This window comes from Melanotaenia boesemani, chromosome 8 (genome assembly GCF_017639745.1).
Source record: "Melanotaenia boesemani isolate fMelBoe1 chromosome 8, fMelBoe1.pri, whole genome shotgun sequence".
NCBI classification, from domain to species: Eukaryota; Metazoa; Chordata; class Actinopteri; order Atheriniformes; family Melanotaeniidae; genus Melanotaenia; species Melanotaenia boesemani.
In genome coordinates, this window is record NC_055689.1 from 24,950,515 (window position 1) to 24,975,836 (window position 25,322).

Consider the following 25,322-nt stretch of genomic DNA (forward strand, 5'->3'; position numbering starts at 1 on the left):
CCCTTTCAGTAGGACCCTACATGTGAGGTGCCCTCTGTGTGCCTGATTAAAATACTTTTTATTTACTTTTTTTATTAGCTTTTGAAATAGTTTGACATTCAAATATAAACAAAGTGTGCTGTGCTGTGTTAATAGTAAAAAAAAAAAAAAAAAAAAAAAAAATACAATATTTTCTGGGGTGGCCAGTGGGGTGGCCAGCTTTTTGTTCAGGGGGGCACTGGCCACCCCTGGCCACCCCTTGGGGGCGTCCTTGTATGAAGTAGGTAAAACCATCACTGGCATGAAAAATCCAAAAGCACTTGATGCTTTTGGATTTAATACATGTATATTGAAAGAGCACAAAGACTCATTAGTATGTCCAATTACTCATTTATTAAATAGGTCTTTCAGGGGTTCAGTTGTCCCAGCAGTGTGGAAGATAGCTGCAATAACACCAGTCTTCAAAGCAGGCTCCAAAAATGACATAACTAACTATCGGCCAATAAGTATCCTGCCCATCATATCCAAAATAGCTGAGAAGTGGGTAGTAAAACTCTTAACAGAACATCTAGAGAACACACACCCCTCACTTCATCCGTTACAATTTGGTTTCCGGCGCCACCATTCCACGGACACTGCAATATGCATGCTAATAGAGAACATAAAAACTTACTTGATAAGAATCTGTGTCAGAGCCGTCTTCCTAGATATGAAGAAAGCCTTCGATACCGTAAACCATCAAATTCTGTTGTCAAGGCTGACTCAATTCAATATCTCTGATCAAGCGTTGGCATGGCGTTCCTCATATTTAACACATAGAAAACAGTATGTAGTAGTGAATGGTGTCAAATCCCCCTGTTTGGACTGTAATGTCGGGGTCCCGCAGGGGTCAATTCTTGGACCTGTTCTGTTCTCTCTTTTTATCAATAACTTACCGAAGGCATGTCCAAATGTATTTTCTCAGATGTATGCGGACGATGCTATAATTTATACTCAGGCTCAAAATGTCCAGCAAGCCGCTAATACCCTAACAGCTGCATTGTCCTCTGTACACAAATGGATTACCGACTCTTGCCTCTCCCTAAATACCAAGAAGACTGTTTGTATGTACTTCTCAAAACAGTAACTTACAGATACTTTAATCTAATGTATTTCTAAATGGCATAGAACTTGATTTGGTTATGGAATTTAAATACCTTCGAGTAATTTTGGATCCTACATTAACATTTAAAAGTCATGTAAAAAAAGTAGCACAAGTAATCAAATTTAATATCCAAAATTTTCGACATATCAGAAATAACTTAATAACTTTAATAAACTTAAATGCAGCCAAGATGTTTTTTTATTCTATGATCATCTCTCACATGGATAATTGTATAACCAGTTGGTCACTTGCCTGTCCTACAACTCTTAAAACCATGGAAACTCTATATAAAAGATCACTGAAAATACTTGATAAAAAACCGCAATCGCACCATTACTGCAACATTTTAAGAAAACTTAAGTTACTGAATTTCCAGAATATGATATATTTAAAAAACGCTTGCCTGATTTATAAGGTGCTACACTCTCTAGCACCCCCTCCACTGGGAGATTTCATTAATCGTTGCATTAGTGTGCAGAGGACAACGAGGGCCACCGCTACGTAGAGGAGATGTGATAATCCCACACAGACGTACCTCTTTTGGTCAGGGTGTGTTATCTGTCCAAGGTGGAAAGCTATGGAATAGTCTACCACAAACATTAAGAGAATGTCCTACATATAACTCATTTAAAGTCCAATTAAAAAATTGGCTTTGGTCGAATCAGGAGTGTACTCACATGTAACATACACTGTAACGTACAATAAGCAAAACTCTGAAGGGCTCTGTAAGTATGTAGTGATATTGAGCTTTGATAAGTATGAGTGTTTGTAATTGTGTATGTGTAAGTATTGTGCAGGTGTAAGTATGTAGTGATACTGAATTTGGTTAAGTATGAGTGTTGGTAATTGTGCATGTGAATGTACTGTTTTAGATATAAGAACATGTATTTTTATATTGGTTTGTAAATACAAATTGTTTCTATATTGTATTATATTGTTCTCCCATTCCCCCCAAATCCCCGGGACAACGGATGGAAATTAGCATTTGCTATAATCCGGTATGTTTACATTCATGCTGTATAAGCCTGTCTGTTTATTAACATGTACTGTCCCGCTCAAATAAATACATAAATAAAATCTTAACTTTATTTCTTTATCTGAGCTTTTTTTCTTTCTGTTTTGATGTAATCTTTTTTATGTATCTTTTTTTAATTTTTGTCTTTCTAATACACTTGTATTTTTTTTCTGCATCTTGCTGTAATGCTTTTATGTTTTGTGTAAAGCACTTTGAATTGTCTTGTACATGAAATGTGCTATACAAATAAATTTGCCTTGCCTTGCCTTGCCCAAATTAAACTTTGTTATACAGAATATCAAACTATGGAAACTAAACTTTGATATTCTGTATGTCAAAGTTTAATTTCTGTAGTATTGGCTAATGAAAAGATATTCTAAAATTTTGCAAAAATGTGAGGGGTGTACTCACTTATGTGAGATACTGTACATACATAACCTCAAAATGGGCAACACAAATAGGCCTCTTTAGATTGAACAAATTATTATGAAACACTAACTTGTTATTCTGCGTCAAACTTGCATGAGGAATTAATACCACATGGAGCATGTGGCCAATTTTTCGCTCCATGTATTACCTGCAATAGACCTCATAAAATTGAGCCGGTTCAATGTTTTCCAGCATAAAGACCTTGTCTTTCCAAATTCATCACATGACTCTATGAGAATACACAGGGGTTTTAAAACTGCATTTTATCCCAAATTATGTTCTTTTCCTTAAATTAAGTAAGTAGCTTCCCCATCTAAACTTAATCAAACAGTAGGTGAGAATAAAAGTACAGAAAAAAGAGCCAATTAATTACCAAAAAAAAAAAAAAAACTCACTGAGCTCAACATGAAACTAAGAGAAAAAAACACTGCACTTAAAGTTGTTTATTCCACCAACACCCCTTTAAATTTTGTTTGGCTGCTAAGCTCCACTGAGACAAAATATGTTGCTGGAGCGTTTGCTTCATGGTTTCTGTCAATACATTCCATCAACTGTATTGCTTATGCAAAAAGATCCTCAAAAATTACCTAATTGGCAGACAGTTGTGACTCAGAGAAAGATTTCTTCACAGTTTATTATTCACCCAATATGTTGGTTTATGAAGACATAGCAATGACACTTCCATCATTATAAAAGCTACACTAACCTTTGTCCCAAGTAGCAAATATTAACATTCTGATATTTTAACATCATACAGAACCTTCTAAATATTAAAATGTTAGCATGTTGGTATTTGCATGAAAATAGCAGGAACAGTCTCACTCATGCTTTAGGATATATTTAAATCCTCTTTGCTTCTCTATAATCTTTCTGTCTCAACACCCACTTTTACAAAGTGAATATTGCATTGATGACTTGTTTACTGAATGACATATAATGTGAACACGTCAGGTTTTCTATGAATTTGTTTAGTCTTCAGTTTTATTGACAAATTGTTAGTATTATTGACCCCCTCCATGTTGTTTGCTTTCACTTGTTTCCTCTCTGCAAGTGTGTGACGACTTTACAGTTTAAAAACAGTTTACATCACAAAATTATTAGAAAGTGAAACCTTCCCATGTCCCTAACAAAATCATTACTAGGTGAAGCTATCTGGATACCACATGCTCCTATAATAAGCATGCCCAGACTAACATACATTCCACTCAGTAGTTATGTGGTCTACAGTGTCTAGTATGCATCCCTCCTCACCCCCATCCAGCTGCACACTGCTTTTTAGCTGGATAATTAATAGTAATGGGAGGTCTTGTGCTTATGTGTACTTGTGATGTGGTAGAAGATGTCTGAGTGCAGAAGAGCTGCTCTTCTTTCTGCACATATTATTTTTTATATTCATGAAGGAAACCATCATTCAAGCAAAAAGGCCTGGGTTTGAAGGCTTTCTTTCACCCAGGTGAAATAACTTTGAAAACCCACCAATTGTCTGCATGCTACATGGTTAAAGTTGGAAAGATAATTTTCCACAAGAGGTATGATCCTGGGTCTCATGAGGAAATGTTGCATAGCTGTGGAAAGTTTCCAGATGATTGTGTATTGTTTCACAGGGCCGCAGACTGAAATGCCTCATTAGTGCTATAAGATTTAGGAATTGCTCTGCAATCAGATATTAGCATGTTAATACAATTAATAGCAAGTTTATGTTGAATTTGAATACTTAGAATTGGTGCTTCTGCAATTCTGAATGGTATGTCAACAAACTGAACTACAACCAAAGCCCTGCTGTATAGTTTGAAAACTTTGGGACATACATTACTCACAAAAATTTGGGGATATTCAACTTTCCCATTAAATTTACATAAAATATAGAAAGTTCATGCTGCACTTATATTATATCATGACTGTAGGACATCTAAATCGAATCATGCAATGGCAATTCCATCATCTCAAACAAAAGATAACCACAGTGGTGGACATACATATAGAAGTCATCTTACAGTATGATGAAAAGGTTCAGACACTTCTTTTATAACAAGGTGACTAATCTCTAACAAGGTGATTAACTGCTAAAAAAAAAAAAAAGAATAACAACCTTACCTTGAACAGTTGTACATGTGCATTCAAAAGTCTAGAGAATTGGACCTTCTCTAAACTGTAAAGCTTATAGTGCATTTTAGGTACATTCTGACATATTAAAACATAAATTTCCATACATTTTTGTGATCGTCACATATGGGGCATACACTGGGTTGTTTAAAATACACTGGAGTGATAGTTGTCATTTTGTTTTACGTGTATGTCAGAAAGATATGGTTTTGGAAGAATTTTGTAAATACAATATGAGATGCACCCTTTTACAGTGCTTACAGTTTAAATTCCAATGTGGTTTTATTTGTTTTCATGCTATTATGTTTTTCTTATTGTTAACCAGCGTAATCAGATATGCTGCACCTGCATACATGCAAAAGTCATTGTTCTTTAACAGCAAAACTGAAACTCCCTTGGATAATTTATTTGAAATACAACAAAAATGCTTCTTTAGAGGAAACAATGTGGGTACTAAGATTTGCCATTTTTTGTTTGTTTTATGGTGATGGACTGTACTAAATTAAGCAAGGTAAAGCAAGTTTATTTGCATAGCAAATTTCATGTACAATCAATTCAATTTAGCACACAGCTAGCTTTTTTCTGCATAAAGTACATTAAGTGTTTTCTGCATTATTGCAGCCAAGGAAATGCTATTAACCCGGTATAGTACAGTATCTTGAAATACATAATGTTCTAGTTTTTTAGATGCACTCTTTTTTCATTTCTATCCTGTGTGTGGATTTTCGGCCAAAGCTTCACACATCCTAGAACATAAAGTTCATCAGCATCAACCTGGACTGGAAATGTGTTCAAATGCTCTCTACTTCTATTAATGTCCACCATCAGTGTGTGAATGTGTGTGTGAATGAATAATGGATATGCAATGTAAAGCACTTTGGGTGCCTTGAAAAGTGCTATATAAATCTAATCTATTATTATTATTATTATTATGTGCAAATGTTGCAACAGAAACTCTTGAGTAACTCAATAACTCAGAAGTAACTTAGAAACGTATAGTTTGCTTATATCCGTTTGACTGAATCTCTAACTTACATTTCTACTGTCATGTTTCTACTTTTTTGGCTGCACCAGTACAACTTTGTTAAAAAAAAAAAAAACAAAGAAACCATTCCCACATAAAATGATATCAGCTCCAAATCTTAACATCGCACAGTAATTACAGATCACAGCTCATGCTTTGCATTTGAGAGAATTCCCATCCTGAACTCAAGCGACTTTAAATCCTTATAGCTTGCCAGTTTGCTGTTTCTGGACAGAAGCAAGAAGAATTTTAGTCTGAGACTTGAAAGCACTCTGATTAAAAGCTATTTCCAATAGAAAAACAAAGTCAATGGGCAATGTTCTGAAGACATTTTTGTTTTTGTAGCTGCTGTGGTCTGAACTGTACATAGGAAAGGGACTTGTTATAGAATAATTATACAATGTCATCTTGGCACAAATTTTCAGTAAATGGATCAGTTGTAATCATATACTTCCAACTACAAAGAGGGCAACTCCAAAGCCAAGCCTTCCCGAAAATTGTAGACTGTCTCAGAAACTAGAAGCTGGATGTCTGTCAGTACATGTTGCCTTCTGACTGAGTCGGGCTGCTTGAGAAAAAAATAACTAACTTCAGTTTTGGTTATTTACATGTCCTCTCTGCCAGTGCACAGAGACTGAAATTAAACCAAACATTTTGGGCTGCATTCCCAGGAAGCAACGTGAACAAGAAGTTCTGACATACTCCGTCAAACAACTCGAGACAAAGCAAAACAATCAGTCGTCTGCCAGAAACCAACAGCCAGGCTGCTCCCAAGGCAGTTTTCTACTGCTGAACAAGCAGAATGACATTCAAAGTAATCATAGAGAAGTACTGCAAACAATGCATCATTACAAACTGAGCTAAACAGTAAATTTAATCACATTTTAAACATTTAAAAAAAATTATGAATCAGAACAGGTTTATTGATACTCTGACTTTTCTTTTCACCAGCCATTTTACTTAGGTGAACAGAAATCAACTTTTGCCTCAGACATCCTAAAACAGTGTATTTTACTATCTCTAATGAAGAACTTTTGGTGCCAACCAAACAAATGGTAAACATAATTTAAAAAAAGGAAAGGAAGAACCTTAAAGACCTAAAAAAAATAATAATAAATCCACTATGACAAAGCAACAATATGGAAAGCCACAATTTCCTATTTGAAAGCAAGTAGCTTTAATAACTAACCTTTACCAAGGAGCATGTAAAAGACAAAAAACATAAATTAAAATTCAAGTTTAAAATAAAAAGTGGAGACAAACTTGGGTTTCTGGTAGACAGTTACAAATCTCCACCTCAACACCATTAATTCTGCTCATGGGGACCTTTTCCACATTTAATATCAAATAGCTGCTCCTTTCATAACAATTTGATAAAAAAAAATATTATGTTGAATTACCATGATAGACACGGTTAGTATTTCAATTGCTAAAAATAAGTATCCCAGCACAATTACTATGTTAGTGAGTCTGCTGATTAGCTCCATTGTGCCTAATTACAGCAAAAGTCCTGGCATGGCTGTGGACAACAGCTGTCATCTTTACCACCATTAGTCTTAATTAGCTATAAAACTGAAAGTTGCTAAGTTGTTTTCCCAATTATGAGGGAAGGCTGCAAGGAAATAGAGGACATCTCTGCTTGAGCTCAGCAACTGTCCCCAAAGTGTTCCTGAGTAGCAGCGCAATGGCCAACAGAACAAAACTGTAAATGCACAAATGTTCAGAAAATTGTCCTGGACAGGGAAATAATTAAAGTGTCTGTAGCTTTAATAAATCAGACCAAATTATTCTGCACATCTCTTCAGCTTACTGTTCTGACTCCGATCTTATTATAAACAGGTTTAACTTTGTGTTTGGGGGCTGCCATTTGACTGTTAAATCCATCTATCTTTGTAAGCAATGAATATCAACACAATGGGAGAGCTTTACAGCTACCACCTGCGTTTACATCCGTTGCTCCATTTGCTCTACATTAATTATCAGGCCCGACAAGTGTGCTGACAAAAGGAAACTCCCAGAGCCTGGAAAACATTTCATCTTGGTCAGTGGTGCTTTTTATTAGAAGTTGGCACACATAGGGATTATTTAACTCTCCACTTTCTTTCAGGAAATGACTAAAGCAACAGCTCCACCCCACTTTTTAATTTGCACATATTGTGTTGCATTTAGCAGAATGTGTCTTGTGAGGGAATAACTTCTTTTTCTTCTACTGCTTTGCATGAAAAACTGGAGAAATTAGACAATACTCTTTACATGTTGGTTTATTTTTTTTAATATAAGCTATACAGTACCAGTCAAAAGTTTAGGCACATTTTTTTTTTAATTCAAAATGGGTACATGTGTTCAGACGTGTGACTGGTACTGTGTTTCTGTTTAACTTTATTGTCAAGTTTGAATACCTGTGAGACAATTTCCTCTGAGTTAAACAGCTTGCATTGGGGTGCAGTGATGCTCCGACTGATGCTCTATCATTGCACAAGGGGGCGGGACAAGAGACAACTTTCCCAAATGGTGATTTGATGAGTGAAGGATTTTCCAATGTCAGTATCCCACAGTCGGTTCAGGTTCAGCTTTGCAGCGTTTGTCCTGCCTCCTCACGGTGCGCGCAACTCTCAGGGAGCGAAGTAACTTGCCCTTTTTTCATGAAAGCCCTATACCATCAGTGTGAGAGCTGGGCTTAAGGGGGAGCGGATCTGAAGGGCCCAGTCAGGCTGAGAAAGGCATCCTCATAATTTTACACATGGCGCTGTAGTATTTGCACATTTTCTGTGGATTTTGCCAGTGACGGAATTTTAAAGAAAGTCGCCCGTTTTTTGTGCTGCTGCGGGCGTTCACAATGGAGACGCAAAGATGGACCACCAGATGGAAAACGAAAAGGTGGCTATGGGATTCAACAATAGCCGCTCTGGTCACGTTCATTTTAATTCTACAAGCTGCCAATGTTAGAGCAGGTAAGAGGATGTTTGCTGCACACTCTGTCACGGAACCAAGTACAGGGCATCCTGGACAGCTCCAAAACGTCCCACAGACTGGCATACAGCCCATAGATGGCAGTATGATTACAGTAGCCAAGTGGTAGACAGCAATTGACTCTCAATTTATACCCTATAAATACCCGCGGCTGCCACTTGAAGTTACTTTAGCTCAGCTAGCACACACTGTATACATGCGTTATACAAAATATATCAGTACTTTATCTTTCGAGGTCATTGAAAGAAAAGCTGAAGATAGTTTGTCGTTTTTCAAAACGGGATAATATGGGACTACAATGGCATCAAAGATCCGCTGAAGTGGGTCTGCTGTTCCAATCGGAGTTATGAATCTATTGGTGATAACTTTGAAACGATCTAACCAATTTGAATTTTGTGAGGCGTAATATGTCCAAATTAATTTAGGGGATGGTGCTTTCGTTTCTAAGTGCATAATGCCTGCCGTCCAGGTGTGGTCAGCAACGAGAGCGCTAAATATTTCATATTAGCAAAATTGCTATTAAATAAAGTGTGCAAATAAAGTGCAACAGTGATGGTGCTCATTAGATGTGACTGCGGTAAATGACTATAAAGTGTTTGTCACATAGAAACTGTTCCTATTGAACTTAATAACTTGGAAGTGGTTTTACGCATAACTTTTACGCACGACTTTTTAAACTCAGCAGCCCAAAGTAGCCTAAAACATAAAGCGTTTACATTTTATCAGTAGACAAGAAGTTCAACAGCTAAATTCGACACACGTATAAGGTACAAAACTGTCACAGTTCTCTGTTTTTATTTGGATTAAGAATCAATGGGTTGCCTTTTTTTGATGTTATAGTTTAACACCTGTCCACATAGGATATTGTAGCTTTAAATATAAACGGTGTTGCGGTGAATTCTGAAAGTTTATAGAATAACTGGGCACAAGACAGTAGAATTCTTTAAGTGAAATTCATATTCTGGCCTGAAGGATCACCATCTTTCCACATTATCTGAGCTCCCACTGAGTTCAAGAAAGGGCGTTGATGGAAAAAAAAAAGAAGAAAGAAAATCTAGAGTATTTTCTTTGCCTTGAATACACAAATGTGGGTCACATGAAATACTTTCCTTTATGAAATCATAGAGAGATCCACACTGAGTAGGTTTTCCCAGAATGAAATGATATGCCAAAGTTAGTCTTTTTGGACACATTTTGCTTTTTGATATTTCTACTTTTGGCACTAGATTAATAATAATGCCGTCACTGAAATATCATCTTGTATCAGAGTTTCAATAATGATGGAATTCAAGGAATTTAAAAAGTTTTAAATTAAATTGGTTTAATGAAAATGTGATTCAGATGCCAAACTATAGTTGTTTATTTGTGTAATGCTAATCATCCCAAGTATACAAAGTCATTATTACCATCATCACCCATTGATTAGCATTTTCTAGAATACACATAGAATTTGTTCAGAACCGGACAAACCACAGGAATCTAAAGTTAAAGGTTTATTTAAAAAAAAAAAAAAAAAAAACCTGAAGTGGCATCCTTGCCCATTGCCCATCTTTCTGCACTCGACAGATATTTGAGCCAACCATAATTGCATGATGTGCTAGCAAGCGTTTACAGGCTTTCCAGTGTGCTGTAATTGTTGCCTGTGCTGCCAACTCTCAGTAGATGGCAGTGACAGTAAAAAGACCGATGAGACATCCCAAGATGCTGCTGCTTGACCACAGAGCCACAGAGACATTAAGTTAGAATGTTACAATCACAAGACTAAACTTAACCATCAAACTATGGCTTGTGATGAGTGATGGGAAGAGCGTTTGTGAAAATTTTGTCTGCACTAGTGAAAGTACTGTTTTAATGTGTTGGTGTCTGCTGAAATTGCTTTAACGATTCCTAGAGATGTCTCGCATTTTACCACATACTTCGTGTGAGCTTGCGGGGATGATAAGGTATATCACAAGTCCTTGACAGCTACTTTAGAGACGTGTCATTAAAAATCAGAGACTGACTAATTACCCCCCCAGACATGACTGCGGAGAGACAGCTTTGGTACCTTTGGCATGACAGAACACATATTCTCCCTCTTGTGGTTAATATCCTTATCATTAGAATATATATGGTTTATTTCTTTTTTGAGTGGAAGGATGAAAGTCTCTTTTTTTTCAGGATGTGTTGAGGGCATAGCATGATGGCTCTACCTCCTTAGAGGCTGAAACGTTTTGTAAAAGCCATGCCTACTCATTTAAGGTCTTTAATGGTTTTGGGATATTGCCTGTTTTTCAGGGCTTCTGTGGAGCAATAGTTGGGAGAGGGGGCTAAAAAGTTGGAGGGGTGCTGGTGGGTGGGTCTGTGGGGGGTTCCTGGCCAATTCAGCACATCTGGAATATATGAGGCCCTGAGGTATGCAGTAATGCAGAGAGGCATTCTGAAACTCACAAAGAGACCTTCAGTCCAAGCCTTCTGTCTTTCTTTCTTTTTCCTTTTTTATTTTTTTTTTAAGAACCAGTAGCTCTGTACTTGGGATGATATTCAGAGGAGCCACAGACTATTTTCCTTTTTATGAGGCATTTTGTGTGAGCTTTCAAACTGGGTGTTTGGTGCCTCAAGTATGTTTTATATTCTGTTAGGCAGTGTCAGTTATAAAGCTTTTTTTATTTCTATTTTTACTCCCATGGTTGCAGACTACTGTGGGGCTGAATTTATTAGAAATCAAAAGAAAATATATTCTGCATTGCTTTGTTTCGCTGCAGTTTTCTAAATCCAAGCTGTGGTACCAAAATCTGCAGTCCAGGTCTTCCCATTGAAGATCAAATCTGGACAGCTTCATATGATCTAAAAGTCAAAACCTGACTTCTGAGCATGTGTTTAATGCAAACAGGTTTGATTCACCGCACAGGCTGTTATTCTTCTGGTCACAGGAGAAGTAGCTACAGGGATGGGGCCTTCTCACTTCAGTCTCATGTATGTTTTAGTTAGGGGGGTAGAGGGAGTGGTGCCAGTACCATAATGGTTTCAGCATGTGGATGTATAGTTCCACCCATCAGAACCCCTCCTGATTACCAAAAGCGAATAGGAGCTGCACAATCAGCACTTCCTGTCTTCCTGTTCTGCATGACTTAGAAAGTGGAAAATGTACAGTAGATTTTTTTTCTTTTGTGGAAAAATCTCCTTTAACTGTTTTTGATGCTGCAGAAAAGTATGTTTGTCTACACTGATATATTGTACGTTGCAATATATATTTTCCTTGAGAAGAGAGAACTGTGGGTGTTCCATTCATCAGGAATACAGCCATCCTTACCAAAACTCTTTATGAGGTTCATAGAGTTCAGAGTTCAAGAAATGCTTTTGTCTGATCCCTTGAAATACCTTTGCCTCAAAGTTTTATTTTCAAAGTGGTTATCAAACAGATGAATCTAGCTCTTTTTCTCTTTTAGGAAGGGAGATTCCACAGTGAGTCTGTTATCTGCCTTTCCGTAAAGGCCACGTTGGCTCTGTGGGATTTTAAGCTGACCAGTCAGACATTGTTTATCATTGCTGGGTCTTTGAAGAAGACACATCCTGCCTCATGACCCAGAGAAAAGACAAATGAGTCATGTGATATCTGGACTGAAACCAGCACAGCTTCAGTTACTGTGGTTTCTGTAACAGTTAAATCAGTTGCTTTCAAGACCTTTAGTGGACTGAGTTTGATTTGGAGTTGAAACTTCACTGAAAGTCATTGTATTTCTATTTTTTTATTTTTTATTTTTTGGATTGGATCTAAGTTTAACTTGATTTTTTCTTCTCATTTAGATTAAATGTATTTTTGAATACTTGATTCATTATGGCTGTATAGTGTTGTATTGAAGAGCATCAATGTTATTTCAGGCTCAATGTATTACAACAACTTAGAACAGTGGTTCCCAACCTATAAGCATGCATGAAGGGACCCCCTTCTTAATGGCTCTAATGTTCTCAGGATCTCAGGAACCCCCTTTGCTCTTTCGGGGACCCCCCCCCCCCCTATATGGGTTTTGTTAGAAGACCAGAAAGAGTTTGATCCCAATTATTATGCTTAATTTAGAGCCAACCAACATGGACAATGAATTATCAATTCTAATATTAGGTCTTGACTATTTATTTAAAGCTTAGCTGAAGTGATGTTAAGGTTGCTTACACATCAGACCAACAACTGGCAGTCTGGCACATCTGGAGCATTAGCTTGTGTCTGCTTCTTAATTATTTTTGGTGCATGTACTCTGTTGCCATTGATAAACTGTTGACATCTTTTTGCAAATGATTCAACAAACTGAGACGGCTACAAAATGACACAGACAAGAAGCTGCATCACTCCCACGCTTGGATTGATGCATTGATGCTGACTGACTACTGGTCTCCATAAGGAGGGAGAAGGGAGACAGCAGTTCTGATAGAAAGAAAATGGCTATTGTAGCACTTATACTCAATCTCTTCTCATTTGTCACCTTAAATTTTCCAACACAAGCAAAACTTTCACAAGAATCAAGTAGAGAGAAGAGAAGACAAACTCATAAATGATGATTCAAGAGAGAAAATCTCTGTTTGACAAGATACACAAATGCTTATCAAATTAAGTGCATGCCACATTTTTCTGCACTGGTAAACTTTGTCTTCTTGTGAAGGTTAATTTTGAACATCTTGGTCTGCAGTTGGAGCTCATATTTGAGGTGTGTTAATGTGATAATTTCTTAAAAAACTTTTTTAGACACTGCCAATTTGCAGAGACTGTGCAAACCCCTCTTGTCAATGTCAGGTTCTTAAATTGGTTTTGATATATGAGAAACCCAGAAGAACTCCTCCAATCAGGGATTTTGCCTGGTGTTACTTGGTGTTGCATGACCAGTTCAGTACAGTCAATGTACGCTAATGTTAGCGTATAATAGATAAATGTTGCATCACCATTTTTACAGTCTGTATAAACACCTTAAAAAAGTGCTAAACCTAAGAGAAAATTAATCATTTATAATAAAAACTTAAAAGATTTAACCTTTAAAATAGGTTTAATTTCAACTTAGTCTGAATGGGTTAAATGAAAAGTTTAAGATGCAGAAACATTGCATAAAAATGCACAAGCTAGACTTGACATATGCCACAGTTTGTGGAGTCAGATGGGGATTAATATGGGATAACTATAATGGTTACAGCACAATCAGTAATTGTTTGTTAATTTCCCATTTGGTTTACAAAAGCATTCATTATGATCTTGAGTTAGTGGTCTCTGCTTACTGTGCAATTTTAAGCAAATGCAGCCTCTGGCAGACATGCTTTTAATCACAAATGACGCCAACACTACTGTTTACATGCCAGTATTAAAGCATACACCTCAGTCCCTCTTTAATCACACTCTAACTGATTATGTGCCTCAAGAAGGGAAGGACAAAGGGGTTTAAAATTAAAAACTGTTGCAGTGGTGACATACATATAAAAAAAGTGGAGTGCAGTTGGATTGTGGGTGCTATGCATAACAAGATAAATCTTCTAATTCAAAATGAAGGGGTGGGTGTTTTCAAACTCATGTCCTGTACTGTAAATGTACAGTATATGTACATATCCAGACTGTAAACTGCAAACAAGACCAAAACTTTGTTTTGGGGTTATTGTTTCGAGATTTGTGCTGAAACAATAACCCCCGACTCCTTCTCCCATCAAATCAAAAAAATCTTAGGCAGCAGCAGGGAAGAGAAGAATTAAGAAACGGTGTTTATGACTGCTGAGTACTTTCCTCGAGGTCCCATGTCCATTGATAGAAAAGAGTTCAGTTGTGTTTAGAAACTTGTAAAGCTGCCCCCCTTCTGTGTTCTCGTCATTCTGAAAACCCGGTGATCAGGAGCAATAAGTTTTATTACCCCAGCAATGCTGTGGATTTTGACTGCAGGGCTAACAGTGGAGGTTTGGAGGGGGGCAATTAGGTCTGCTGAATGGTCGCTAACATTTTTACTGTTGCTCTGCCAAAGCAGCTCATAAATGAGCAACAGGCTGAACTGACAGATCTGGCCAGAAGTCTCTGAATAAGCCAGCGGTGTAATAGGTGCAAATGTTGATTTATCATCAACTTGCCAGAGCCCATTAGATTAGCCATTAACTACTAAACTATGCTTACAGTATACTGTAAAATCACATGAATATTCTCTTTATTTAAATTTGAATGATCAATTTATGCATTGCACTGTTTAATTTATATACATTCAGTTTAAACGCCATATTTTATAATCTATTAACACATGCACCTAGCGTGGCTTTCCCTGTGTTTCCATGGTCTAAAACCCACACTTTTAAAGGTCAACAGTGAAACAATATCTCCTTTACAAGCTTGCTTCTCAACTTCTCAGATTCACACAAATGCAACATCAAAAATGAAATTGCAAACATCGTGTACCACAGTTAGCCCTATACAGTTCCCATTTACTAACTTTTTTCTCTTCAAATTAATTTATCTAAATATTGGTGGTGGGAATAAAGCAATTTTATTTTACCAACTAATGAAATTCATAATACTGAAAACACCAACCAAGACTTGGTTTTTATTTAATGGCCTAAGTATGATTTGAATACTATCACTGTCTCCTCAGCTGAACCAGTGGATGTACTGAAGGTGCTAGACTTCAAGAGCTTTCCTGAAGGAGTTCGGAAAACACCAGGCTTCTGCACAGTCCGGAGAGGATCCAAACCCGACATAGCTTACAGAGTGGAAAAAAAGGTTCAGATCAGTGCTCCAACCAACCAGCTCTTCCCAGGTTGGTGAACTCACTCCTTACATTTCTAAGATGACCAGCATTTACACAAACTGAACCAGCAACCTTTATATATATATGAGTATTTCCACACAGCCTAAAGTATGTTTCTTATAAATGATGAAATGATTTTTAGATGCAGGTAAACTGCACACAGTATTGGGCATTTCAGTGTTGACATGCTGATGTTAAGTGGGTATATTGTTTACTATCCTTGTTTGATTGATTTTTTTTAGCATTTATTGATAATCATAGGCTACAGCTAATAGAAATACCATTAACAGGTTTTTGGTCACAGAAAAAATACGCTAAAAGTAATGGATGAAAAGTCTGATGATAGCCTCACTTCTTATAGTTTGTCTGGTGAGAACATGAATGTCTGAACAAAATATCATTGACAGCGATACTTTAGCCTAGAACAAAGTGACAGACATTCACATCCTGCTATTTCAGGGATACATATAAATTTCAGCTGTGTAAAGCATGTTTCATGAGCCATGTGGGACATCAAAGTCACTCAACAAATGGCATGAATTGTCACATAAACTCTCAAGTCAGAACATCACCTTCAGAGTTTTGCTATTTGGAGAAACCATAATCTGTTAAAGAAGATCAATGAGATTAAGATGTCTGTTGATATGTTTTAGATGTATTTTGGTCATGTCCAGTAAAGTGATTCACAAATCCTCAAGTTGGATTAGTGGCATACTAAAATATGCAGTATGTGGTTTCTATATTTCCATTATACAGTACGTGCATCACATGGCTCAGGAACTGCTGCCTGGCTTGTAATGACAAATAAATCCATATTTATTTCATTAAGAACAACTTCACACAAAGTAACAAAAATCAGATAATCTGGATGTAAAGTAATGAACTGCAGAGGACAAGAACTCTTACTCATGGACTACTGGCAGATGATAAATTTACTTTTTTTCTCAGTTCTAATTATGTTATTTGGCTGATATATCTACAATAAAAGGTCCTCTTAAGCTTATATTTAATGCATTAAATATATGGCAATAAAATTCACATAACTTTGGGGTCTCTCAGTTCTTAATTACTGGGGCAAAGAGTTACCTACTTATTTGGAAGCAAGTGCTGTTAAATAAATTGTCCCAGTCTGTGCAGTGAGTGAAGGCATTTTGAGTTTGGCTGAATTTCAAAGAACAGCCTGAAAGTGAAAAACAAAGTGGATGAAGGTATTAGAAAGTAGGTGTCTGTAATTTTTGGCTTAAACAGCCAACACACCTTTAATGTCCAATAACGGAAATTGAAGAAATATAATAAAACTTGAGGTGAGGCATTGTAGTTACAAACAGTTAAGAGTGTCACAATGTCCTCAGTCAGAATAACTGGACTTTTATATGATCAGAATTAGTTGTTTTTTCATTGAACCAAACTGTTATGGTTTTAAAAAATATGACATTTGTTTGAGTTGTTGTATTTACAGCCCTTATAAAATTATTGTGGCTGCATCAGCACTGTTGACTTCTTTCAGGACATGCCAAGGTCCCTTTCAGCTTCCATAATAAACACTGCTTCGGGTCCAGTTGTCTAGACTTTAAATTTTAATGTGAGAACAGAAAGTTAGAGAGCTATTAAACTTACCATTGCTCTCTTTAGCCATTAGAAATGCCCTTGAATTTGTATGAGTACAGGATGTTTGAAAATCAGAGCAGGAGTCTGCAAAAACACAGTGTTTCACAGTAGAATACACATCACTCATGTTGAGAACAAAGATATTTATGCATATATACATATGTGGCATTTTGGGAAATATGCTTATTTGATTCCCTGTTGTGAGCTATGAGACATATGGGAACTGAAAAATGTCTGTTCAGTAATTATGAAGAACCATTAATTATATAAGCTGTTCCTGACACTCTATAAAGAACATAATGTTTGAAAGATGAATATAACGTCCAGTATAAAAAATATACAGTTCTGAGGAAGTACATGACAAGGCTCAGTCTGCATTTGGTAGGGATTTGTCCTTAGCATGCTGTAACCCAATGGTCAGATCTACAAACCGCTTTTAACTGTCTTAATTCAAAAAACCAAGTCAGCAAGTAACAAAATGTTCATGTCAGGGAAAAACAGTCAGTTAGCAACTGACAGTTAGCACATTCTGTTAACCCCTTATGTTAAACCTTTATTTGTCTTGACTTGAAGAATCACATTTGTTCACTACATTGGACATAAAAAAAAACCTTCCGGATGCTACTACATGAAGTTATATAACAACTCTGAAGTTTTCCCCAACAATTATCAAAGATCAAGTCACAGAAACTTAATTGAGATTGGCATCCAACATAAGAAGGTTTTGTATTTACCACTTACCACTTTAGACATTTAGCTGTTCTGGAGAAAAGTAGCCAAGTTTAAAAGTTTTGTAAAATCCTCTAATATCATGATGACACTCTTCTCTATAGGTGAAATCTAAAAGTATTTAATTGAGCAACCAATAAAGGGTTAACTTTAATAAACTCCCAACTTTGTCATTTCTATTCAATGAAATTAATAATAAAGTGGCTGTAGGGTTGGACTGTGCGTTAACATTTACCCAATTTTTTTAAATGACACACCCACTAGTTTTTACTAACATACCAGCCTACTCGCTTGCTTGTCGTTCCACCTTCAGGGGGTGGTTTCCCAGAGGATTTCTCTATCCTGTTTACCATCAAGCCCAAGGCTGGCCTTCAGGCCTTCCTTCTGTCCGTGTACAACCAGCAAGGCATCCAGCAGCTTGGTGTGGAGGTGGGCCGAGCCCCAGTCTTCCTGTATGAGGACCAGAATGGCAAGCCTGCCTCAGAGGAGTACCCTTTGTTCCGCTCCATCAACCTTGCTGATGGCAAGTAAGTGACTGACTGTCTCTTGGAAAGTCTTAAAAATACTGGAGGTAAAATGTGGGTGGCTCAGCTCAAGTATTTAAAGGTTGAATTTATTGTATAGCTTTTGAGATAATCTCAAAAGCAAAGCAGCATTATTTGACAAACTTTATTGGTCACATTTATGCTGAATTAAACCAGTTTGCTTGAGGTTTTTTTTTTTCTCAAGCACTTTTAAAAATAGTCTGGTCTGGTGAACTGACTCACAACATTTATTATCATGTTTGTTCAGTCATTATTACCACATGGAACAAGTCAGACAGTGATGGCAAATAAATTATTAGCAGTAATTTAATGACAGCCTTTGTTTTTTCTATATTATTTACAGCAGTGGTATAGAGATTTGGAGAAATGGGTAGGATTTATATATATTGCATAACTCTTCAATGAAGCTGAACAAATCACTGTTAAAAGCTGTCATTAATCATTTACATGACTGTGAACAGAAATGCCTTAAAATTATTCCATGCCTGGATGTTTGGCTGTAATAAATCATCAGGAAAAAGAAAGCATTACAGTGTAAATGTGCAGTGCAATTTTATTTTCAACAATATTTTAAAATACACAGCTTTCAGTAATCTGCAAGTTACATATTTAGACACAGCTGAAATGTGCCTTTTTGCAAACCTGTTCTAACAAGCTGGTTCTGTTTTAACACAAACTTCTACATTTAGCCTTCAGCTGATTCACTTCAACATGTTGTATCAGCTAATGCAAATATAAATACCTTTATAGTGAAATGAAGCAAGCCTGTGATTGGTTACAGTAGCTTGCCTTGCTTTTGCTGATCTGAGCATCTTGATGCTAACTTTGCTGTAGAGAAATGCTTCTCTCATTTTGGCCTGCTGCCGGAAATAGTGACACTAGCTTTCTCCAGATGTCTCTTTGTTGCAAAGCATAAAGCTTCCAAATGAACCATATTTCATTGTAACAACTTCCATGCATACTCACATATATAAGGAACCTGATGACATTCAGAAAACTAGTCTAACATGTTGGACAATATGTTTGTTTGCAGTCATGCTGAAAGCTTTAGCATCCATCTGCAGAAGCAGAGACTCACTGTACAGGGAGCTGAAAGATATCAAACACTGCAACAACAACAACCATGGCAGCTTAAAGTTAGAGGAGAACTAGCATAATGAGGTAGCTGAGTTAGAAGGAACAAAACTCAAGTAAATCAATAAATAAGCAATTTGTACTTGAGCAATTTGTTGAACTTTGAACCAAACTGTTTGAGCTTTTGTACAACTAATTACTCTCAATCGCTGAATGAAAACTAATTAGTGACTCTGAAGTTGTAGAACTGTACAAGTATTAAAGTTTTGACTATTGATTACAAACATTTCCGTCAGGAGGGTGAATTACCTATCAAGGACAAAAACAAGCAACTTTGGCATTACTCAGAAGGCTTTAGTTTTGGAACAGAAATTTGTGTCTGGGAAAAGACCATGATGCGTTTACTTATTTCATTTGCATTTGCCTATCCTGATTTAGTTTTGCTTCTGTATGTTTTCACATTCAAGAGATTGATTATATCCCCATTGCCTGTTTTTTGCATAACTCAATAAGTGTGATCCTCCATGTTTTTAGATATCACCCTTTAGACTGCAGGCTACTATACTACATGCCTTTATTGCTGTAGGTATCCCAAAGAGAGCAGAATGAGAAATTGAGAAGAAGAAGGAAATATAACCATAAATGATGAATATGATCAAGTTATCTGGTGGCATTATCGTGTTCAGGTCATTTCAAAGTGGAACATTTTTGTTTGTTAATTTAGTAACTAACATTACTTTTGTAAAAAAAAAAATAAAAAAAATAATAAATAAATAAATAAAATGTTGTATTAGCATAAATCTGCAGCGACAACAAAACAAGTCTTGAGAGTTTATACTTTGTTGAAGTGAACTGGATAATTGTTTACTTGTTGATGCTATTTAGATACATAAATTCTTTCAACTACCTTTAGGAAGGTATTTAAGTACATGTTTTACTAAAACAATTTTTTTAACCATAGAAAAAGAAGTTCTCTTTATTCGGAAATAGAAGACTGTTTCTACTGGATTTCTGACCTATTTTTTTTGCTGCACAGATGGCATCGAGTTGCTATCAGCGTGGAGAAGAAGAGTGTTACCATCATTGTGGACTGTAAGAAGAAGGTGACCAAGCCACTGAAAAGAAGTGACCAGGCGGTGGTTAGCACAGAAGGCATTACTGTCTTTGGTACCCGAATCCTGGATGATGAGGTTTTTGAGGTAAGACTTAATCTCTCTCACCTTGAAAATAGCTGTCTTTAAAGTCATTACAATTAAATTATGAATACATATTTGAATACAATATGCTGCCTGATTTTGGTATTTCCCTGTCTCATTGTGACTTTCAGTACATTTTCTGAGTTGTTAATCAATCATGTTTTATTGGGCATTCATGGCATCTAGAGCCATAGCACTTTTTCTTAAAAACATCTTGAAAGATCAGCTTTTTTTCTCCTCTGATGACAGTTGTTAGCTGCTTAGAAACCACTGAAAATACTGGCTGTAGCTCCCAGAGGCTGACTGGTTACAGTAGCTGACCATTTTTTCTTCTGTATTAGTGTGCATTTGCTACAAAACCGGCTGGCATTACACTGTTTAACTTCTATAATGATGGAGTTGCTGGTCTACCTGGGTCGAATTAGTATTTTATCTTGTCAGTTCAGATCAGCACTATATTGATGAAACAATAAAGTCACACAAAAACAATTAAGTAACTTACAGAGATGAGAGACCTCGTGAAAATTGATGTGAAATTCGTATTTTCCTTATGACTACTTTTTCCTTGTTGCTGATAAAAATGCTATTTATTTCTTTTATTCCAGTATTTACAACTTTGTAACTGGGGGAACTTTAAAAGTATTGTTGGGTGTGCTTTTGAATGTGGAAGACTAAACTAGTATCTTCCTCTGGAAAACTGTAATGCAAGGCTCAGCTAATCACCTCCTAGATCTAGCTTCCACCTCAATCTAAAATCATGAGATCCAGAGTTGTTATTTTTTTATCTTTTTATCCACATATTGCCAAGAAAGTTTGTTTTATAAAGTATTGAGTCCTTGAAAATATTCATAGTAAAACACCTCTGACACTGAAATCCTTAGTAATAGAAAAAGAAGGCTTTAAGAAATTAATATAATGCAACCATGAGAAGTAAATTGCTTGGATGTCATCGGTTTCACGATTCTAGTTGATTTGGGAAATAATTGAAAGCATACTGCAAATCTTATGAATCTCATTTTCCATTATGAAAAAGAGCATTTTTATTTCTACTGATTTTGGTCCAAATACTTTAAGGCCAGAAATTTTATTTGCCTTTCACTCACTTATATATGTGATAAAAGGCATTTTAGGAGTTGCACAGTGTGCTATTCAAAATATTGTTTTATCTCAACCCTGGTTGGAATTGTTGATACTTGACTCTAAAAGGATGGCAAAGGTCTTTCGGGTTTTAGCTGCTTATCTTTGTAATAGTTCTACTCCTTCAATATGTGTGGCAACCAAACTGTAGAATCAGGATTTACTGGTTGCTGATCCAGTGGTTATGAGATAGAGGTTGTATCTCCCAGGTTTAGTACAGGTAGCTTTGTGTGCAGTGGAAAATGTGAACAAAGTGCAAGCATAGAAGACATTAGGCTCTCTTTGATGTCTGCATGTGGAATGCTGGCTAACAAGAGCAGCCTGCGAAATGTTTGCCTCCAGGTCAGAGATGATTTTCCGCTGTGAAGACAGTTGAAAATTCAGTGCAGCTTTTCTTCACAGATAAGTGAAGATAAGAAACATGGATTTAAATCTAGAGACAATGTTAGGTAATGATGAAGATAGACCAAATAAAGTAGAATTATATTTTATTTTTTTGTGCATATTATGTAGATTTGCCGTTATAAAGTGAATTAGCTTTAGAAAGTAAGAGTGAATTCAACAATCGTTTGATCTGGGATCAAAATTAAGGTAATTAAAAGATGAGAGGATAATCACAGGCCTTGCACTTTCATTGAGGTTTTTCTATTTTCAGTGTTGATCCAAGAGTTGAGAGTTGGGTGAGTTCTTAATGCTTGAACACACATTATAGTAAATTATGTTGAATTACAGAGTAATTTGTTTCGCTCTCTTTTGAGAATAGAAAATGATGCCTTTTCTCCAAGATTTTGGGCTTGTTGCACACTGCTAGATTGTTTTAATCTGTGTGCAATAGCAACGCAGTGGTGACCCAAGTAGAATTGCTGCCATACTATAAGCTATAATTATTCCCACTTCAAGTCTAATAACCTTAGTTTTGTTGATTTCAAAATGGGTACTTATGGGAAACCTGCAAGCTAATTGTAAATGTTATTACTTGCCAGATACTTCTTACAGTTTAGTAGTTAATTATTGTATGTCCCTATAGATAAAAATGTGTTTTCAAATAGATCTGAACCAGATGCTTGATTTAAGCTTTGCTTATGGAGTTAAATTAGGATATACATTCTAAATGTACAGGTTTTTTCACCCCCTTATTTTAGATGAAATAGGAAAGAACTATAGGCTTTAGAAATGTTTAGGACTCTTCTGTCAATATGTTAAAAGAAAAAATCCTGAAATAAAAGTCTTATACATATTTATTAATATCCAGCTGCAGGGTTGTTAGCACTTTCAGCTCACAGCGATAAGGTTCCTGATTTGAATCTCAGCAGGACCGTGCTGTGTGGAGTTTGCATGTTCTCCCCGTGCATGCGTCAGTCCTCTCAGTAATGGGAGTTCCACCCACAGTCCAAAAACATCCATTCTAAGTTAATTCTTGATGTTAAAAAAAACTTAGAAATTTGTGTGCGCAGGGTTATTTTTGTCTCATTTAACTCTGGTTCTTAGTGATCCATCCAGGGTGTTCCCTGCCTGTCAAGTGCTTGAGTCACCCTGCAGCCCTGAATAAAGGGAATATGAAAAAATAAATGCGCAAATCTATTAATATTCTACTCCTTTGCTTAAAATGTGTTCAAAGTTGTTAAGATGTTTTATCAATTTTGATTCATAGGAATTAATTGTGTGGATGGTGAAGCAGATGGGTTGACAGCTTCTCCCAGGAATAGTTTGACATTGTGGGGAATACACTTTCTGTCTGTGAGAATATTAATATCATTCTTTTGTTTTCACAACAAAACTAAATCAGGATGCAACAACAATAGCAGCAATAGTTACTATATACATATTCTGTGTTATATTAAGAAATATTTTTCAAGATATTTTTCCACTTTCTGCTTTACCTCTCTTATACATAACACCCCATAAGGCTTAAACAGTCTGTAAAAGTGTTGAAACATGACTTCTCACTAAGCAAAAACTATTTATTGCAGCAAATCAAAGTAAACAGTTTTTTTTCTGACCCTGCCCATCTTAGGGCTTGTGGGATGAATAGATAAGGCAAATACAAAACTACACACTTTTTTTTCCTATTCTTTCAACCAAGTAACATGTTCATGGCTATAAAACCAGACAAAAAAATTTGCCCATCAAGCTAGAAACTCCAGTCTAATTACTGAAGTTTGCAATGAGATTTCTTTCTAAAACTGCTTTGAGCTTTGAGCACATGGTTACCTTACAACACCAGATTGCATGAGCAGGTGTCAAAGCTGGAAGCACACGGAAGAGTGAGGGCTAGGGGAAAGTATGAGCAGTGTGTGCTTAGTTTTGGCTGGAATTGCACAGCTGTTTAATAGATATGCTCACTGAAGGGTCTCCAAATTCCCTTTTTTTTTGCTTAAGTCTTTTGTATTTTGTCCTTCTTTTGGAAAAAACATTTGAAGCTAATATACCTACCTCTATTTTTTTTTTTTATTTCAATCTGTTTTCAGACTGATTACTTGTTTGCATAGAATATAACCACTGTATGTGCCTGTGTTTGTGAGGAGGTCAGGCAGAGAGGGAGGTGAAGATAGTTTGTTTATGGGCCTGTCATCACTGCGTAGCGGATCATTCCAAAATGCTGTCCCTCGAGCTGGACAGTCTTTGGCAGAATAATAGCAAAAAGGCTGATGGGCTCATAGCTTTAAAGTGAATCATTGTTTATGGTTGAGTTGGCAGGAAGAGGAAAGCAATGACTGTTTCTCATCTGTCCCTGCCACTTTTCACCTTCCAGGGCCTGTCACAGAATGTTTCTGGTTAGCGTTGTGTGATTGGAATATTAGTGTTAATGTGGATGACACTGTCATTGGTTACTATGCCATTTTTTGAACAAGCATGAGGTGTGATTACTCTTTATGATGGAGTCAAAATGTAGGACTTTGTCAGCGCTTGCTTTTATCTGACTTCTTTGTCTTTTGTACTTTGACCCTCATTAAATGATCTTTGCAGTGTTAAGAGGTAACAGGCCCAAGGTAAAAGCATTTGCTGATGGAAAAGAGTGGAGCAGGGAAAAAGAGACAGATGGAAAGAAGTTAAAAAAAAGGGAGGGCAGACAAGCAAGCAGATGGTTCAAACAGTTCAACAGTTTTGTTAGCTACTGGCAGGCAAAATGTTTTAATATTTGAAGGGTGCAAGCCATTTGTATGCCCCCAGTGCTTGAAAAGAAACATTATCCCTGCTGAAGCTGCATTTCATACAACATGGGGAGAAATCTGGAGAGCATTATGCATTTCTCCTGCTTGGTGCTTCTTGGTTAATTGCTGTCCTTGTACAGTTTTGAAATTCCATCACTTTATTTGTATTCTCAAGATGGGCTGGTTTGCACAATTGCACAATGTCAACGTTGTTGAGGTGTGTGCACAAAGTAAAGATAAAAGAAAACACTGGAGTGGCTACAAAAATTTCTGTAAGTTTTTACAGTTCCTATTTGAAAACTTCTGCAAGATCAACACTTATGATAATGCTGATTTAAGTGTGTGCAGTCTGGCAGATGAAGCCTCTAAAAGGCTTAGTGTCACTCACAGATCACACATTTAAAGTTGTCTTGGAAAAATCTTCAATCTTTCATGCATGCATTTTAATTCGACTCACCAATAACTCTATGCTTAACCTAC

The 25,322-nt window shown here is 36.5% G+C and overlaps 1 protein-coding gene across 3 annotated transcripts in view; it reads left to right on the forward strand.

The window, feature by feature from the left end:
* Positions 1–8,250: 8,250 nt before the first annotated feature.
* LOC121645045 (collagen alpha-1(XI) chain-like) overlaps positions 8,251–25,322 on the forward strand; it is an 83,938-nt gene continuing 66,866 nt past the window's right edge. For all 3 annotated transcript variants that reach the window (XM_041993337.1, XM_041993338.1, XM_041993339.1), the window contains exons 1-4: positions 8,251–8,645; positions 15,246–15,410; positions 18,052–18,265; positions 20,394–20,556. In XM_041993337.1, the coding sequence (XP_041849271.1) occupies positions 8,531–8,645; positions 15,246–15,410; positions 18,052–18,265; positions 20,394–20,556 (657 nt within the window). In that variant the 5' untranslated portion in view covers positions 8,251–8,530. The remainder of the gene's footprint in view (positions 8,646–15,245; positions 15,411–18,051; positions 18,266–20,393; positions 20,557–25,322) is intronic.